Genomic DNA, 20427 nt, shown 5'->3' on the forward strand with positions numbered 1-20427 from the left:
GATAGGGTTGACCAGAGCATGGGTACTCTTGGGTTTGACTGAGGTTGGATACACATGGGGTTGCATACACTTTAGTCTGATGAACTTGGGGTTGCGTGCACTTACGGCTCGTGGTTCTCATTACTAGGACTACATTTGACTAGATATGGGGATGGATTCAATGTGAGGATGCACTTGGAAGTACTCACGTTGGGTACAGTTAGTATGGTGTGCTGGAGTTGGATGCATTTGGGTTTGTGTGCACCTGTAGTTGGATGTACTTGAGGTTGGGTGCACTTGTGGTTCAGGGTACCCCGACTACATGCATTTGGGGATGTGTTTGCTGTGAAGATGTACTTGGGAATACTCGCAATTAAGTACACTTTGAACTGGGTGTGCTTGAAGTTGATTGCACATGGGGATGAATGCACTTATAAAGAGATTTACTTTGGGTTGGATGCACTTGTGGTTCAGGATTACTCGACTGGATGCGCTTGGGGGTGTGTTGACTGGAGGTCTGCGCTTGCGTGCAATTGCAGTCAGATACACTTGTGGTTTGGCGTGCTTGAGGATGAATGCATTTGAGGTTGGTCGCAATTGGGGTTTCATGCATGGGTAAGCTGCACTTAAGGAAGGAGATAGATAGCAGTAAAGCAACAAAACATTAAAAAGCCAAGCCCAGCACAGATTGCCTCCTACTGTTGAACCCTGATACGTACACATTTCAGTGACCACAGCTACCACTAGAAAGTCAAGTGCTCTACGAAGTCCCAGATAAATGTTGAAGACCTAGGACCCTAATCAGTGATGAAAACATGAAGTATCGCCTTCGGGGCACCCTGCAAAAAAAAACATCTGGAGGAAAAAATCTTGATAGTGTCAGGGGAGTTGGGGAGTCGGATCAAAAGCTTAGACTGCCACCCTAATACCTTCACCAATAGACGTCTTACTTCACCAATAGACAGTAGCTGCAGAAGACCAACCTTTTGGAGCTGACTGAGGCGTTGTATGAAGAAAACCACTTTACCAATTGTGTGCATGTGTTGTGCTGCAGAGCCAGGCTGCCTCTGTATCCATTCCACGGGTAAGACAACTGTTAACTAGAATGAAATGCAAAGGTAGAGCGCACACAGACTGGGGAGGCTGATGGACGCGGCAGGTCTAGGAAAAGTTCCCTGGTCTTCAGGCTGCCAAGAGGAGCTGGTGCTACACACTGACACTGTCTTAACCCCTTGGGTGCCCAGGACGTAACAGTTACGTCCAAGTAGGGGCCCTCGGGGGAAGCGCTAGCGCTCCCCCCGGGGACCTCGCACCCCCCTTGACCCCGCTGTGGCGCCTGATGACATCAGCGCGCGAGCATGCGCTGACCTCATCAGAGGCCTGCCGGGCAGAAACCCCCAGACACCAGGGATATTTATTTTTTTTGTTTACTTTTTTTTTTATAAATAGGGAGCGACCCCTTAGGCAAGGGTCGTTCCCCTGGGGGGCAAATTTGTTGTAGGCCATTTCTGCCCCCTTTGAGGGGGCAGATTGGCCTAGTTTTATTAGGCCAATCTGCCCACAAGTGGGGCAGAAATCACTAGACACCAGGACTTTGGGACGCTGCCATGTAGAAAAATCCACAAGACCTAGACAGATCTGAAAACTAAACAGCTGGGTGAGTCCAGGGTGGTGTGCTTCACATGCACCCCGCACCATTTTCTTACCCACAATGCCCTGCAAACCTCAAACTTTGCTGGAAATCACAAATTTTCCCACATTTTTGTGATGGAACCTTCTGGAATCTGCAGGAATCCACAAAATTCCTACTACCTAGCATTGTCTCATCTATACAGATAAAAATTCTACTGCACTTGTCAGCCTAAAAATGTTTTTTTTTCAAACTGCCCTTTTGGACCCGCTTTGGTTCCCCCCCCAATTTCAACATGTTTTTGTCTCTTCCCTATCACAGGTACTTGGCCCACCTATACAAATGAGGTATCATTTTTACCTGGAGACTGAGGGGAATTTTGGGTGATAAGAATTTTTTCCTGGTGCGGTGATCCCACACAGAAATGTGGGAAAAATTTGATTTTTTTTAGCTAAATTTGAGGTTTGCTAAGGACCCTGGGTAAGAAAACATTGGGGGATTCACGCAAGTCACACCTACCTGGACTCCCTCGGGCGTCTAGTTTTCAGAAATGTCTGGGTTTGGTAGGTTTCTCTAGATGGCTGCTGAGCCCAGGACCAAAAACGCAAGTGCTCCCCTGCAAAAAGCAGGTAGTTTTGTATTTGATAATTTTGATGTGTCCAGATACTGTTTTGGAGCGTTTCCTTTCGCGGGCAGTAGGCCTACCCACAAAAGTGAGGTACCATTTTTATCGGGAAACCTGGTGGAACGCTGGGTGGAAGGAAATTTGTGGCTTCTCTCACATTCCAGAACTTTCTGTCACTGAAATGTGAGGGGAAAAAGTGTTTTTTTGGTCAAATTTTGAGGTTTGCAAAGGATTCTGGGTAGCAGAACCTGGTGAGAATCCCACAAGTCACCCCATCCTGGATTCCGCTAGGTGTCTAGTTTTAAAAAATTCACAGGTTTGGTAGGTTTCCCTAGGTGCCAGCTCAGCTAGAGGCCAAAACCTACACCTAGGTACTTTGCAAAAAGCAAGTCAGATTGCAATGTAAAAATGTGATGTGTCCATGTTGCGTTTCCTGTCGTGAGCATTAGGCCTACCCATGCAAGTGAGGTACCATTGTTATCGGAAGACTTGGGGAACATAGAATAGAGGAACAAGTGTTTTTGCCCCTTGTCTTTCTCTACATTTTTTCCTTCCACATGTAAGACAGTGTGTTTCAAAAAGACCTCTATTTGAGAAATGCCCTGTAATTCACATGCTAGTATGGGCACCCCGTAATTCAGAGATGTGCAAATAACCACTGCTTTTCAACACCTTATTTTGTGCCCATTTTGGAAATACAAAGGTTTTTTTTATACCCATTTTTCACTCTTTATATTTCACCAAATGAATTGCTGTGTACCCGGTATAGAATGAAAACCCATTGCAAGGTGCATTTATTGCCTCTGGGTACCTTGGGTTCTTGATGAACCTACAAGCCCTATATATCTCCACAACCAGAAGAGTCCAGCAGACGTAACGGTATATTGCTTTAAAAAATCTGACATTGCAGGAAAAAGTTACAGAGTAAAACGTGGAGAAAAATCGCTGTTTTTTTCACCTCAATTTCATTTTTTTTTTTTATTTCAGCTGTTATTTTCTGTAGGAAACCCTTGTAGGATCTACACAAATTACCGCTTGATGAATTCAGAATTTTGTCTACTTTTCAGAAATGTTTAGCTTTCTGGGATCCAGCAATAACACAATTGTGTTGAAAAATTGGGTTTTCTGATTCCAGTCTGCCTGTTCCTGGAAGCTGGGAAGATGGTGATTTTAGCACCGCAAACCCTTTGTTGATGCCATTTTCAGGGGAAAAAAACACAAGCCTTCTTCTGCAGTCCTTTTTCCTATTTTTTGATAACGAAATTTTTGCTGTATTTTAGCTTATTTCTTGGTCTCCTTCAGGAGAACCCACAAACTCTGGGTACCTCTAGAATCCCTAGGATGTTGGACAAAAAGTACGCAAATTTGGCGTGGTTAGCTTATGTGGACAAAATGTTATGATGGCATAAGCACAAACTGCCCCAAATAGCCCAAAAATGCCTGGCACCTGAGGGGAAAAGGCCTAGCAGCGAAGGGGTTCGACTCCCTTAAGCCCAAAGTTACCACCGGTGCTAATGATCGGTGCCATCCCGGTGCCCTGGGAGGTAGGAGTGTGCATAGTGTCTGTGTGTAAGCTGATGAAGCCGTTTCTGTGTACCGCTGTTTTATGTGTCCCGCTTTTCTTTGTAGCATGCTTACGTGTTTCTGTTGTGTGCAGCGTGTGCGCGTTTGTGCTTTTGTTGTGTGTGCGCCTGTATAATGTGCATAACCCTGTGTAGTTTAAGTTCCTAAGTCTCTGTTAAGTGTACTTCTGTCGTGTATAATGTGCTGCCTAGGCGACTGTACTGTTTGCAGGTTGCGTGTCTGTAGCGGGCGTGCGCCTGTGTTGTCTGATACGTAGACGGCTGTATTGTATGTAATGTGTGTTTTGTGTCGATGCTGAGTGTTTCTGATGTTTAAGTCGGATTGAGGGCAGAGGGCTCGGCCTCCATTGCTGAGGTGCCGCTGGGCACATCCACAGGACCACGGCGGCCCAGCACAGACCACCCAGACCAGATGGGCAGAGCTCAGAGTGAGCAGCTGCGCCCAGGATCAGGGCCGAGGATGCAGCGCTGCCCCCCCCCCCTCCCACGATCGGGAAAGATCGGAAGCTCCCTGAAACCACAGGCACTGTGTGCTATAATCACCGATCTGCGCTGTATCGAAGCATACAATGCTAATATTATATTCAGATTCAAACCGGGTCTGTGTTCTGACCTAGATGCACCTCTCTCCATGGTGCTGGACGGGCTGTGCCGTGGCTGCGGCCCAGATCTATATAGTTAGGAATGTCTGGTGCGCGAGGCAGAGTTATTTTTTGCCCAGAACTTGCACACTGTTTTAGCCAAGACCTCTTTTGGTTTTTTGGCAAATTAAAAATGCTTTCTTAGTTGCTCTGAAACAAATGAATGGGCATTCAATATGTTTCAAAGGGGTTTTGCCAGTAAGACTTTACCTATACTTTCGGAACTTTTCTAAACTAACCTTGCAATATCATTGAAGTTGTTTGCAGTAACTCACCACTCAAGGTTAATAACTTGCAAGCCAGGTTTTTAAGAAAGAGCAAATCGCCGAGTTATAAGCAAGACAAAATAAGCCCGTGATTGTTGAACATATCTGAGAAAGTTCTGGTTTTGGCTTTTAAGTTGTCGCTGCCTTTTAATTGCGACATTCATCAAATACTTTTGACTGGAAAAGTTGAAGGGAAAACTGGGTATTTCTGGTTACAAATTTGCACAACGGTGTGTTCCTCTCTTGCCTATAGGTTGCAATTAAATCAAGCCTGCTCTTTGAGTCACCCTAGTAATATATAAATTAAGAAACCATATTAGACATATGCCGAACTTGCCACTCTCCCAACACTTGCAGCTGTTTTCATCATGTTATCTTTATATGTGTTATAACTTTCTCTTTCAATAACTACATCCTGAACAATCCATAGACTACCAATCATTTTGTCCACTTTATTGCTGTGCTTAACTCACGGGTGCAGTAGAAACCCTGAATACCTGTTACACCTTCGCTCTCATCAGTTCCCCTGCTCCATATCGGTCTGCTTGGCATTTAAGAACAATCTGCTTATGCCTTCATGTATATATTTACTGATAATCAGTGTTTACAATGACACATAAAGAACTTCCTGGGCAGAAAGCTATGGGTTAACGTTAGTCTTACTAAGCATTCAGCCCAGATGCACTTGCAAAGTGTGTCTCGTCTTCCAGCGACAGTGCTGAACCCAGGATTATTCCGAGGCGCTTTACCGGGATAATTTTAGAACATCCAGTCTAGGAAGGTTCGCAGCGAGGCGAGAGCATGTAAGATGGGATTTAACATGTCGAAGATCTGCAGTGTGCAGGAGTTGCCACTGGTTAAATGCGTTTTACGGCTATTTGGAGACAGCTCATTCCAGTCTGGATATGTTTAATGTTTTAAAACATGCAAGACGTGTGCCCCTGTGTCTGCAGAGAAAAACTAAAGAAGGGGGGGCTGCAGCTGCATAGATGTAAAACCCTGGTGCTCCACAAAGATGTATATAAATTATTGTTCCGCATTGTTGGGAAAGTGTGGGAGTAGTGAAGGGAAGGCCTCTCCCAATGTAATGATCATAACTTTTAAATAATGATTCTATCTAAAGCTCTTTAAATTGGCTAATTCGTACATACAGTTAGTATTATATACTTCCACTGACTGTTCGTCGGCCCCAGAAGTAAGAAAGGTCATGTCGACTCTGCTAAGAAGAGCCCTAAACCCTGCAGAAAACCAAAAGCTGAACAGCAAGGGGCTTATTCACACAGGCGTTTTGGAGTATGTAAAGTAATACTCCTGTAGTATTTTTTCGCACACTGACATTCCTTTATGAATTAGCCCCAAGGCAACTAAAAATGGGCATAAATTGCAAATATTAAGGAAATATTAATCTACAATTAGTGCAAATAAAAAGGAAGTTGGAAGTTTTGGGGCCGATTCACAGAGTAAGAATACGCAAAAGAGCACTTATGTAGTACAACTTCCTGTACTGATAAATACTGTTATGAATCAGCTCTCAAGTGTATAACTCACAGAAAGGCGTAATTTGTTAAACGCTAGCTGTACTAGTATCACACAAAGTACTCTTACCTGAGTGCCTATGCGCTTTGTATGATATCAAACACAGAGAGTATTGTGCAACAGACTTGCTTCACTTTTCATCAGGGCGAGAAAGGTGTAAGCTTGGCTCAGCACACCAGTCGACCTGTGGCCGCAGGTTAGTCCATAATACTCTGAAGTTAGCACTTTTGTGACAGACGTGGCACAGCTAAAGTGCATCTGGTACAGTGGAACCTGGCCCGGAAACGTTAGCTGCCCAATGCACTCAAAGGACGTCTGTACTTTCCAGCCCAGTAAGTGGGCAGTTGTCTTGCTTTCACCAGAGTCTAGTGACGTCAGCACTGTGCGACAGGATTGAAGTGAGACACTAAGGCCCGAATGTTAGAGCTACGTCTCTCTTCACGTGGCACTGCAGCATGGTCAATAATAAAAGTAGAAAGAGAGGCCTCTGTGCAGTGAGGTACTCCGTCCGTGCACTGCCTGCTGGCATGTTAAAACAGGCCCCACTGAGGCGCTGGCAGATAATTTGATGAACGTAGAGGGCAAATTGGGCGATTTATTTTGGGACAGGTCTTGTCTGTGCTTCTTTCGCCGAACTGAGGACCCAAGTCTCATGCAATGGGTGAATGATTGTTAATAAACTTCGAACTTTGTTATTCCTTGTTACAGTAGGAAAGAGGGGTCAGTGGGTGAAATGTGGGGAGAGTAATAGGGTCGGAGAGTTCTAGGTAGAGTAACTAAAGCTTTCCTGCAGACAGTTTGCATGGAAGAAAAGTTCAATTTTCGTAAATTTCGTATCCAACTCAAAATAATCTTGGACTGCTTACAACGCTAATTCGTGTTTGTGACACCATCAGCAGGCGCCATCCTGAAATGAGTGTGACGGACTCGTCATTCAGAGTTTGCCCTGCCAGTCCGGTACATTTTCGCTGCTCGTCTGGCTCCGGGTAAATACTTTGTGCTTCTTGCGTCACAAGCCCTTTGTTGTGGGACCCCCCACCCCTTCATATTTCTGTCTGACTGGCCTCTTCACGGTCATTAGCGCTTCATTCTGCAAAGTTTTGTCACCCAATTAAAACGTTCTTGCAGCACAAGGCCTCCTCAACTCCGTTCGAACTGCGCCGATAGCGTGTGCTTCCGCCTGCCCTTGGTGCCACGTGATATCTCAAATGTGAAAGGGTGTGAAGCACAACACTCGAAGAGACTTATCTCGAAGTTGGCACCTTCCGAGAGCCTATAATGCTTATTTTTTCCTTTAAACAGTGCGCGTCAACGAGATTTTTCGGTTTCAGGGTGCCAGAAACATCCCGCGTTACTATGTACTAATGCAGCGCATCCCCAGTGGGCTGCAGAGGTAAGCGCAGCAGGTGCATTTGTCCACTAAGCCAAGAGGGGAGCGAAACGAGAAATCCGAAATCGGGCCAGGAGATGTGCTGACTAAGTTGAAAGGAAACTTTGTCGGATGAAACATTTTAGGGAAAAAACTGAACTGCAAAAACATTTAACCAAAAACCTCGTGCAGGTTACATGTAAGTGTAAGGGCTGGAGCAAGATTTAGTTTTAGGGTGAGGTGTAGGTTTAAGGGAAGGGAGAACGTGTGATGTGTTACGGTGGGTGCTGGTGTAAATGGTTAGGTCACTTTCAGTCTAAAGGTGTGTTCTGGTATAACCCAGGGTATGGGGCTTACTACGGTTTAAAGTCGGCTGTAAGGACCTGGTTAGGGGACCGGGGACAGGTTGGGGGTGAGTCCTAGGTTTAAGTTTGTGTAGATGGTTGAGGATGGGTTTGGTGGTGCAACAGTGGGCCTCCCTATTTTTAATTAAAAGCAAATCAAAATTAAACTTTCACAAAACTGGGTCGGAGATTTCTGAAATAAGGAAAATATTGCGACCCTCATATTTTAGTCCCTTGGTTATCCATTGAGTGAGCATAAGGAAATAGGATAACCGCCTCACTCCAGCCCAGTAGGGCTACCAGTTCTTGACTTGTGTGATAGTCTAATGCATTCTGGGCGTTGTAATCTTGTTCTGCGTTCGAGTGTCCTTTCTGACCTGGAGTGGGGTAGTCACCCTACATATGGAACGGTTTCCACTCTTGCAGGTAGGGTAACCAGTAGGCAACCGTTATTTTTAAGAGAACGTCACAGCTCCCGAGTCGCGTCACACCCAGCTACAAAGGACTAAATCTGTCAAGCGGGATTTATACTTTAATTTTCGCTGTTGAAAGTACAGGCATGTAAAGTGCTGCAGACTAAAAGGTCTGGTCTACAGAAAGCATGGGACCATGTGGCAACTGGTTGTGCTTATTAAGTGTTAAAAATCATTTGTAACCATCAACGCAAGCGAAAACTACAACTCCCAGAATCCCAGAATGCACTGACGTTGACAACTGGCACTTCAAGCATTTGCATACTCAATTGTCCATCTCTGGCAAACGTGCCGCTCCTCCTACCGCCTTAACCAATTTGGTACATATTTCAACTACAAAATAATGGCCTTGTACCTCCGCCGGGAGGCCAAACAATAGCAAGGTTGATAGAGTCGTGTAAAATATAACACCCTTAATATTGAAACATAATCCAGATATCACGTGCAGGGGGTTTTGAACACGTTAAAAGAATCGGTAACGATTTACACCTGAAACCAAGAATTGGGCAGAAATGGGGTCGTACCATAGGGAGGGGGGGTTAAGTGGAACAGCCCCCAAATACTGCAACCCAGCGATTATCTGCACGAAAAATAAAGAAAGTCCCTATTGTTTAGGGATCTGTTTAATTCACGGTTCGAAGCACCTGGCATAACGAGGCCTGAACTTTGTACCCCCTGCTACTTGCACTCCCGCCCTCCCCGCACAGGTGCAGCAGCCCGCCCTGCAGGGAGCTGGCACTGTGCACATCATCATGTACGTGCAGGCCGCCCTGTACACAGTGGAATCCCGGCATGCTCCTCGCTGCTGTGGGGCCTTACCAAGGGCATCAAAAAGCACCTTCCTGCTCCGATGACAAGGTAAAAAAAATGCACAGCTTTATCTGCTGCAGCTAAATACTCAGGTCAACCTACAGCAAAGGTCCACGAGGATGGTGTTCAGTACACCCACACCCACAAACCAAGCATTTGCGTACCTTGGATGTCAATGTTAATCACGGAGTCGGGCGAAGCCTGAAAAACTGGCCCACACCCCGCCATCCTGGGCCTTCGCTGGACACTCCTAGAGGATTGTTTATGCACCCCGAAAGGGCATTGGAATTGTTTGTGAACATACTTATAGAAATTTCCTAGTTTTTTACTGTCTTTTTTCGGCTGAGGCAACACCGGTGCTTGCCTCGAGGCGCTGGTGCTGTCCACAAACCTACCACAGCGGCCTTCGACTCCAAATTTAAACATTCCACAACCACTTCCACGGAGTAGTAAATCAAGGCACATGTTGCAGATAATATTTATTTAAATTACAGTGTAGGTTTGTGTGCACGCCGCTCTTTGGCTGGGATTATGCATTAGTTTGTGCTCGGTGTAACTCCTCACCTTCAAGAGTGGGTAGACGCTACTATGATGCTAAACAACGCACGGCCTTCTTTCATTTCTAGAGGTGTAAGGCAGCGCCATATTGGAGAGAGCTTTCTTTGTTTCAGGATCCAGAGACCAGACCTCCAGGATAGTTTGTCTGCGCAGGTCAGACCAGAAACGGTAAACTCGTAATTCCAGCTCAATCCCTTCTTCCAGTGCTTCTGTGCACTTAAAATAGCTGTCCGTCTCCCCGTGTGTCCCAAAGCAGGGGGGTGCAATATCGTCACATCACTCGTAAAACTGTGCCTCCCATTGTTCACAGTGTTGACTCTAAATGACTCTTTCCCACAGGTGGTGTTTGCAGACGGGGTGGACTCTCGCACACCACGAGCAGCATATTTCCACAACAACTTCTGGCCCTGCGATCTTAAGGCTGTGTGGCCGCCACTGTAAGGTCAGGGCTGAGCTCGCAGGGAGCAGCTGTGTCAACCTGTGCCAATGCTTGCATTACAAGGGTTCAAGGATTGTATTGTAAAATGTATACAGCGCTTCATACCCCTAGTAGAGGTGCTGCATGATTGCCTACACAGGTTGCACGCCACACCGTGTTTGGTTGGCAGTGTGTTGTCTTTGTTTTGATCCTGTGTGGGAACTTTTCAGTTGTATGTGATGACCACTGAGGTGTGATTATTGTGTAAGGGCTGCAGTGCATAACAGTTTGATGACTGAAGACGTGTGGGAGATAGCCATGTAGTTTATGGATTTCGGTAAGCTGGCTGCTGTGAGCACATCTGTTGGTCTCTTCGTGGTATTTCTTATGTTCGTAGTCCACTAAGCAGGTTACCACACAGGGTTTTCTGTTCTGAGACTTTAGTTTAAAGCTAATGGTCATCAGTGGGTTTGGTTTGAAGGAAGAATGGAGGAGTGAGCTGATGGGATGGACTTTGTTACTATCATTCCATACCTGATGCAGTGTTTTAAATGGAATTAGAACATTGGAATGTTGGGAGCTCCATTGCAAACAATGGAGCGCTCTGGGCTTTTACTGGCCTGCAAAAGCACGAGTGTCAACATTCCCATGTTCTCTTTGTTCACAGCAACAGCTGTGAACAAAGGCCTCACGGAGAGCCAAAGGGGATTTTAATCCCCTCAGGCTCCGTGAGGACTTTTTTATTTATTTATTAGAACATTGTGTCCTCTACTGGCAGAATGTTCTAATAGCCGCAATTAAAGTCCCGCTCACTTGTTAAAGGTCCTCGCCTTTGGTTCAGGCCTTTAACGCGAGAGCGGGCCTTTAATGGCCGGTATAGCCCGTTATGGCGACCTCTAAAGCTATAATATAGAAGTGCCAGTACTCATTATTTAGAGTACCTGTTTGCTCCTGTGAAGTGCTGGTACTGTCCCACTAAATATATTACAGCAGTGTTGAGAAGTGCAGGTACTCTCCCTTTCAAATTAAAGAAGTGCAGGTACCTAATACCACACGGTATCTGCCTTTTTAAAGTACTGCCTGAATGTCAATATGAGATGTGAAGAAGTGGCTGTAATGTGTTGCAAGATGGAATTTTCATTGGTGGACCAAACTAGAGTCCTCTGGTGGCCAGCAGTATGTGGCAGATCCCTTCAGTTATTATATATCTGTTCAAATGATGGTGGATGGCTTTCTGCTATAGATTGGTATAATACCGGGTGATGGATATGGTAATAAATTGACTCTGAAAATTCAAATATTGTTTCTGTTTTTTTTTTTTTTTAAAGAAAATGAAGACTTTTGTGTCTACGTTTGCATGGTGTACATCAATCAGTTAGTTATTTTGTCTCCCAGCTCACGGGTCTTGAGAGTTGGCATCAAGAACAGGCCACACACACAGCGAGGCCATCCAGGGGACGTCCATCTAATGCACTGATGGTATTAAAAGTGCTGTTATGGAAACCTTAAAGTAAGTAAACCTTGCAGTTTACACAGCCTTTCGGTGCTAAAGGCTGTCTCAGCAGTGGGTTATCTGCTACTTCTGGAATTCAGGGTGGACCCCTGTGTGTGTGTGTGTGTATACACAGCTGGTCCTGTAGTGAAAAAAAAGAGTCCAGTGAGTAGAAAGAGAGTTTCCATAATACAAATATTATGCCGAGAAGAACTACAAACAATTGTGCAACCCAGTATCCTATCACAGATCACAACACACTACACCACCAAGATTCCACATGGCGATCCACAATCCAAGGTAGAACCACACACCTAATCATTACCAAATACTCATTCACATTGTGTGTGTGTGTGTGTGTGTGTGTGTATATTATATATACATATATATTTTATATTTTATTTTTTGCATGAGGTTAAAAAGCTACAAAACTATGAGATGGGATTTAAAAAAAAGTATTAGGAAAAAACAGGAACATTTCAACAGTGTTCTCTCTCTCTCATATATATATATATATATATATATATATATATATATATATATACACACACACATATATATATATATTGCTTGACACTGCACGTCTGCAATTTCTAAGCACTTGTAATAACAGGTGTTGCTCTGACATACGTTAATGCTGATCAGTTTATTAGGAGTTAAGAATGGTGAACCAACCTTGTGACTTGCAGGTAAGTACATATCACCAGCACGTTTAAATCACTCGGCCACCCTGCCAGATGAGGATTACACATAGAAAACCAAAATAAACAAACCGGACAAAACACCTCGAAGAGGCTGGAGGATAACGCGCCGCTGTAAAATCCCTCACCCCTCCCCTGCAGACCGCCAATTCCATCCCCGGCCTCAGCAGCATTTCTGAGCTCATCGGCGTGTCCTCATTGGCTGAGAGTCAGTATCCGAGCACACTGAACCAGTTTAAAGGATGCGGCACTCCCGAGCGAGATCCGGCGACCTAGACTGCTGGAGGCCATCTTGCAGGCATTAGTGCCGCTAATCTCCGGCCGCACTGTCGGTGAACTCGGCAGAGCCGGCGCACCCCCTCGCGCCCTGCAGCTCAAGGAGGGGCGCTATAAAAGAGCCGGACCACAAACTGGTGTGTTAGTGTGGAAGTCCTGTTATTTCCCTGTCCCCAAATTATAATGAGGTACAGTGCAAAAGCTAAACAAATGTACTGTCTGAAATACCTTTTCCCATGTACGATTCCCATCACATCCTGGAGTCTGTGATTAGGCCTCAACCAGACCACACACAGCCTATATAGCGTGTGAAAATATAGTCCATAAAAATAAATATTACAAAATAGACACTAGAAAAAATAAGGAGCATACAAAAATATCTATCTCAAACATACGCCCATAAAATAGTCCCACCACTTAGCACTCCACCCAATATATATTAATGGTTTTACAAGAACGGGTATCTCCACTACGTCTGACAGAGGAGTCTGCAGTTTCAAGTCCTACTCAAGGGTGGGCAAGGGCTTTTTTCACAAGGAAAAATATGAAGTAGAAAATGACACGCCCTGCTGCACTATATTCGTTAACTTTCAGACGCTGTGAAGACGGTGGCATCATTTATTCTAAGCAACACGTCGCGTACAACTTGGGGCCCACTGTGTCTTCACTGACGTACCCTCTTTTACTGTACACAAAGCTTCACCTGCGAAGCAATCTGCTGATTACCGCCTTGATCCGACATCTTCCTGGCACTCGTAGAATTACACGAAATTCTCTGGAAAGCAATATCACTGCACATTTCCATTAAACAGATGAGAACACACTAAGAAAAGATGTTGTTTGCCTTCATCTGCTACGCTTTTAGTCGAGTAGTGGCTCACGTTTGTGAACAGCGCCGCCCAGTGGACAAAGATCACTCAGTCGGGCAACAACCCCGAGGAAGTGGGAGACGATTTTCTAATTGCATACACACCAACCATCCCGATTCATGCGTGAGACTACCGATTTCAAAGCTAGTCTCCCTGCATGCAGAAAGCCGGTTCGGATTGCCGAATTATGAATTGCTGGAAACAAGGCGAAAGTGAAATGCTGATGCTTGTCACGCACCCTCCCATCTCCCCCACCAAGAATTACCTCTGACATCAAAGGTTAAAGCTTTGTAATTAATTCTTGGAGGGGGAGATTAGAGTGTGAAAGGCCTGGACATTTAATTTTGTAGAACACATACAAAAACAGTATCTAGAACACTGGTTTTGGTTGCAGTATTTGTTTGCAGTATGTTATTAAACTGCCAATAATAAAATGCTGATTGTCACTTACCATACATGCCAATAGACCCGATTCAGGCAGATTGCCTTTGCTTTAATTAAGTGAACAGGGAAAATACATTCTCCTATTCTTTTTTAAATCTCACGCTTGCTTGCTCTAAAATGTTGGAATGTACATAATTGTTGCTTACCTGATTTTATTTTCAGAAAAACAAACTCTGAAATGTTGGAATATTTCATGCATTACCTCCCAAACTGCCTTTACAACCTACAACTTTTATTTAACTAGTTTATTTTAAAACCCATACTATCAATGCATTATTTGGCACCATTTAAAAATAAAGAATGTTAGGGTTCCGAGAGACCAGCCATGACATCCTTAAAGATGGTCGGTGATGCTCACAATACTTGGCATCATGTGAAACATTTTCTGGGCTGCTTTTGGCTCCCAGTCAAAGCCGGGATGTGAGACGAGGACAACAACAACACACAGTTTGCCATAAGGGGAAGAGAGTACAATTATATCTCTTGTCTGTGTTGTCCGCAAGAGTGAACCAACTTACCTTCCATCATCTGTAACCTTTAGTTGACTAACTCTTTAATTAATATAGCCTTTTGTATGTATGCACAGATGTATATGGAATTTCTACAGCAAATCAAGCCAAAAGGAAGCAGAGCCCTATACAGGGTGAAAGATGAGCATAAACTCAACCAGTAACAGGAGGGGTAGCTGAGTTGTGAGCTGCTAATGAAAAGTAATGGGGTGTTCTTTAACGAGGTGCATCTTCTACTCTTTCCTGAATTGGAGAAGCATTGGAGCAGTCCTGATGGATTTGGGAATGTTGTTCCAGATCCTAGGTACATAGATGATAAAGGCCGCTGCCTTATTTTTCTTTTTAACATTTCTTAGTCTGCAGTCTAATGCTGTCCTGCCTGTGGGTATGGCAAGAACCACCAGAGATAGTGAGTGCATCTGCAGAATAAGTAAGGGGAGGGTGCTGTTTGTGATGGCTTTGAAACTGATCAAGTTGGCTTTGAGATGGTGCAGGCAAACATAGAGAGTCAATGAAGTTTCAGATTATTTGATCATATTTCTTCAGGCCCTGGATTAGACGTGCTGTGGCATGTAGGATGCCCTTAAGGTGTGCCAGTGTGGAGTCTGCGAGGCCATGGAGCAGGGCGTTGCCACCATTTGGGGCAGATGTCCTAGAAACCATGAACTTTCGGACAGAGGGGGGAGAAGGTGTTACCTATGGTGTTGGGTAGGAGGTGTTACCTCTGGTTTGCCTTTTGGTACGCCTGGTACTGCCCTTACTAATCCAGTTCATAAAGGGCATTAATGCTAAGGCAAGAAATAAAAGGAAAAAAAAAGTTCTAAAAGCCATTTTTATAAAAAAAAATGTCTAGCCATTTATCAAACAACACAATAACAATTAGTAGGGGGTAGCAGGACTGAGGTTATGATGTGACTGTTGGGTCAAACATGAGTTCTGCAACATTAGCTGGTTATGGCATTTTGGTAAATCAATATCATGACAAAAATCATTTTTCAGTAATTTTAGATACAAACCTTATCCTGAGGAAAGGTAATTGACAATCGGATTTGCTGTTTTTGACTAACTTTGCCTTCCTTGCCCCACTGATCTCATTCTACAAGAGTTATCAGGTGAAAGGTTTGAAGTTTTGGCCTTAAAGTTAATGCTTTAGAAAAAAATTAAGGTTCCCAGGTTTTAGAATGCATTAATGTCACTATGGTCATTAAGACGTATGGAGATTGTGACTGTGACTTGGCTCAACTGTTTTGTCAATTTACCTGAAGACCATATGGGTTTATTTAGTTTCTGAACAGGAAGTACTTGCTCTTTAAAAAGGTGTGGGCACAGATATCCTCAATGCAAGAAGCGCAAAGGAAGGACTTTGGTATATGTTTTCGCGTAGTGTAGCCCCAAAAAGGCTGACCTTGCCTATCTCTGACCTACGTCTAAACTCAAGGAATGATCCATCTCATCCACTGCACTTCAGCACAGGAGACAATAGGTTTTGGAAGTTTGTCAACAAGTTGGGAAGAGTTATCCATTAATGCACTGGCTTCGGGTCACAGGTTCGGTGCTGTGGGTCCAGGTGGGAAGTGATATTGTATGACATGCAGGGTTTTACTCACAGAAGTATTTGAAGGTTTCCTCAATCTGCTCAGGTGTCAGGTTCAGAGGCACCTCTGGAGGCAGCAAGGGTGTGTGCAACCAATCATCGTGGTCGTAGCCATACATGGTGTCTGCCCGCAGGGTGTAGCGAGGGAGCTGCTCGGCCAGCAGGCTGATGATTTCCACCTCGGCGACATTCCCACTGTTGGACACATCTGAAAGACAAAATAGCAAAGGGTATGTAATTGTATGAAGCATGACAATATGCTACACATGCTACTGCACTAGCCGGGATTCCCCACACACACAAGCGTAGCTTAGTCAGTAAGATTCAGGGGTGATCACACCTCCCAACTAAAGGAAAGCAGTGGGCTACAGGGTGGAGGGGTGGGATGGCCAAGGTTTGGGATGGTGTGTTTCCACGAGGAACAGGCTCAGTACTGATTTGCAATAGATGAGTCAGTGCCTAAAGTGGCAAATTGGATGAACAATTATGGGTTGGATGCTGTGAGCAATTTACACTGGTTAGACTATTTGCAAGTAATCATCCCATCACATCACCTTTTGGGTGTATGATTGCCAGTAATATGCCTGGAAACTTGAGACTAGTGCAGCTTTCCAAGCCTACTAATGCAAGTATTTGTAAATTCCAAAAGTAGTACATTTACAACCATGCAAGGAGTACTTTCGTGGGTGAAGATTTACTACTTTGTTTTTGGTGGTAATGTGGAAGAAGCCCAAATACGGTTTACATAATTCTAACACAAGCGCTTGACTCTAAACCACAACTGGTCTAGGGGCCATCGCTTGTGAGAAAGAATAACTAAAGTCCAGTTGCACAACTAAGTGTTGTGGCATTAAGAAATGTTATGCAAACTGTTTCTGTTTCCAAGTAAGTTGTTATCCCCACAATACACTGTTCAGTGCCAGTCATAGGGCCCGTCCTGGGGCATGACACAACCAGGCAGAAATTTACCTTGCTAGGACTAGTACTGTTCAGACTGCATCTTCAAACACCAAATACTTTCCCTTTGCTGGGGTGATACCTAAATGTTACTTCGATGAGGGTAGTAAAAAGCCTAGTGCAAGCCACAGTCCAGGGCAACACCTCAATGCTCCACAACCCAAACACTTGCAAAATACTGACCACACCTGCACGACAAGCCCTAACCAAGATTGTGAATTTAAATTTTTAATTCAACTAGTGAAACATACAGTTTGTAATATAATATACTTTATCCTTTCATGGGGCACAAAACACCACCACCATTAGTTGATACAAGATCTGGTAAATAAACCATGAACAACTCACATAGGCTATATGAGTGTTACAATCTACCACCAGTGGCAAAGAAGGAGACCTAAAGTCTGTGCACTCTACAAATACCAGTAGCATAAGATAACATAATGGAACTTAACTGATTTGTGATTGGGGTGGTGAGGTGGGAGAGTGACTTTCATTGCCTCATTTGCTGAACCAAAGAAAGCCTGGGAAAATGCTCCTCGAAGCAGAGAAACCGTGAACTCTGTTCATATTCTAATGGTTGGGGAATGGCCGTCGCAAGTCAGGCCCACCAAGTACCCGTCTTTGTAAATCCGAGTTTAAATCCGAAAATATACACATTTAAAATACTGTTGATATAACAGCTAAAAGTAGTTAAGAAGGAAAATATGTAATCCCTAAAACAAATAACTGCATAGACAGACCATTCAAGAGAAAAAGAGGCTTCATTCAGCCAGCTGCTGCTAGACATTTCTGGTCCAACGAAGTGTTGCGAGACAAAATTATGCAATCAATTTACGAGTAAGAAAATTAGAAACATCCTGGGCTATGCGAAGGGAAATAATCCGGACCATTTGTTATCAAGAAAAGCAATGCATTTTTGAGTTGTAATTAAGTATCTGAATTTAGAAAACGTGCTATTTGTGCTACATAGAATTTTGAAATACCCAGAATACAACGTGACTATGAAAAAGTTTTTGCAAACATTTTCGTCACACTTGAAACGCCAACATTTTGAGAAACTCAAACAACAATAGTGAATTTTTTTCCCCAGAATGCCATCCAAACATCAAATTATGATAGGGTGACCAGATTCTGAGAAGCAAAATACCAGACAAACCAGACATAAAATTAGGATCAAAGCCCCAAATCATACTTTTCTGCCTGGCCTGTCATGGTTTCTGTGTAGTCTTGGAAATACACCATTTACGTAACACAAGCTGTGGAAAGACCTCCACCCCAAGGTCCCCTGCCCTCCTCCCCACTCTGTCTCCCCTCTGCTGGGAGCATAAAGCTGACTGGCTCCTGCCTGTCTGAAAGTAACGGAAAAAGTATTTCAAACTTTGGAGGCGCCTCTGGAAAAGAGAGCATTTGTTTTAATACTTGATCTTTGCCGTATTCAAAAATAAAAAGGGCGTTGGGGTTCCGGGTCGGTCCTCTAAAAACCAGGACTGTTCAGGGAAATCCGGGACGTCTGGTCACCCTAAATTATAGAACTCCCCTACGTTTTACTCAATTAGGTTCTGAATACATCTATATAGAATCACTTTATACATTTTTCTATTAAAATTTAAAAGGTATTCAGTGTGGGCCAAAATGACAGGATCTAAGACTTACTGTTTACAGCGAGGATCATTATGCAGCTGGACTTTAAAAGGGCCCATAAAACATGTCCGCTTTTCAAAATGAGCAACGTGGGGTTAACTGCACCCCGGTGCGTCACACCTCTCAAAAGATCGCCTGCTAGTGAATCAGCAATACAATCTGCGTACTATAGAGGGCGCTGCAGGCCAAGAAACTGGCATAATAGTACAAGAAAAACACACTTTACTTAAGGCCCGATGGAGAAGTCACATAAAAGTGTTTATTGGGAGCACGAGATTAATCCCAATAACCAGTGCTTAATTTGTGCTTGCTGTTTATGGTGCGGAGCACCGGCACTTATTTGTGAGGGGTGGCACTTATTTTTCTGCCTCATGCATTTAATGCGAGTAAAATACACAGGGGAAAGACCGAAGAAGAGAAAAACGAAAAAGCATCACAGTGGGAGAAAGCAGAAAGCTTCAGGAGTTAGCTGAAGGGGCAGGGAATGGCTGTTAATGGATTGAAGAGGGCCGCAATGGCTTCAAGATTACGCTGCCTCCGTATTCAGTGCTCGCACATTTAATTGCAGCAGCCGCGTGTTTAAAAAAAAGAGCTTTGGGCACTGGCACGTTTTTATTTATAAATTAAGCACTGCCAATAACCAACAATAACTGATAAACCGCTGGATTAAACATTAACCTTCGGTTTCCAGAGTAGGGCTCTCCCTGGCGTAAAGCGCTTCAATGCCTGATTACTTCACTGTTCTCATAGACCAACACATAAGTAGAGGGAAGGTATTTGAGGAAAAAGCAGGGCGAGAGGGTTTGGGAGGATGGTGCAGCACAGTGTTAATTTGTAATGCACAAACAACAACTGGTGTCTTCAGGGAGTCTTAAACCAGAGAAAAGCTTTATTAAGTCAGCGTCCTAGCTCTTACAACCAATCAGGTGTCTGCTTTTTGGCCAGTCATGGACCTTGGAAAAAGTAGGAGGAGCCTCCATTGGGCCTACAGAAAGCATGAACACAGTTCAGTTGAAGAAGGGGATGCTTTCTATAAATAGATTGTTTACAGGTTGTTTACCGAAGAAGGGTACTATTGAAGTAATTAAAAGCTCCTTCTGTGTGCCTTATGACATCAGCTTTTCCATCGCGCACCCTCAGTAGATGTTTTGCCCCCTGTCATGTCAACCCCGTGTGGTACAGAGTATCTGAAATTCCAACGAAAGAAGTGTGAAAAGGGTTGAAAAAGGTGATCAATGCAAAAAAAAACTGAAGAATTGAGAAACAGCGTAACGTGTACACTGATATTTTTGTGTTACCGGCCCTTTAAGGGATGCATATCTATGCTGGTCTTTCACAGGCGGCAGTGCAGCCCTCTGGCATTCCGCCACCACCGCTTCGTGCCCACTTTCAGGTAAGGGGGCAGATTATACCTGGAGAGTGGCATGTAATGCCTTGTCATGGACACCCTGGCTGGCACAGTGCCACCTCCAGACACATACTGCCGGTGCTTAACAGAACCTAATGAGATTGTTTTTAAGTGGGGGATTATATCTGGTCAGTCTAATCTCGTCTTTAAAAGGTGTTAGATCAGAAGTAACGGTGCACAAGTGAGCGCCTTTTCCAAGATGGAGCACGAAAGGCGGTTTCTAGTCAAATTGTACATCAACCACCACCTGAGCTTCCACCTGCCCACAGCCCCCTGCGCTCTGCTTCGCTCTCCCTCCCTC

At 44.3% G+C, this 20427-nt stretch overlaps 1 protein-coding gene across 3 annotated transcripts in view; it reads right to left on the reverse strand.

Moving 5' to 3' along the window:
- Positions 1-20427, reverse strand: part of HAP1 (huntingtin associated protein 1) — a 137656-nt gene that overhangs the window by 46801 nt on the left and 70428 nt on the right. For all 3 annotated transcript variants that reach the window (XR_011204747.1, XM_069237652.1, XM_069237654.1), the window contains exon 3: positions 16131-16325. Coding sequence is in view for 2 of the 3 variants with exons in the window: in XM_069237652.1 (XP_069093753.1) it covers positions 16131-16325 (195 nt within the window). In the remaining variant the exon portion in view is untranslated. The remainder of the gene's footprint in view (positions 1-16130; positions 16326-20427) is intronic.

Source organism: Pleurodeles waltl, chromosome 6 (assembly GCF_031143425.1).
Source record: "Pleurodeles waltl isolate 20211129_DDA chromosome 6, aPleWal1.hap1.20221129, whole genome shotgun sequence".
NCBI classification, from domain to species: domain Eukaryota; kingdom Metazoa; phylum Chordata; class Amphibia; order Caudata; family Salamandridae; genus Pleurodeles; species Pleurodeles waltl.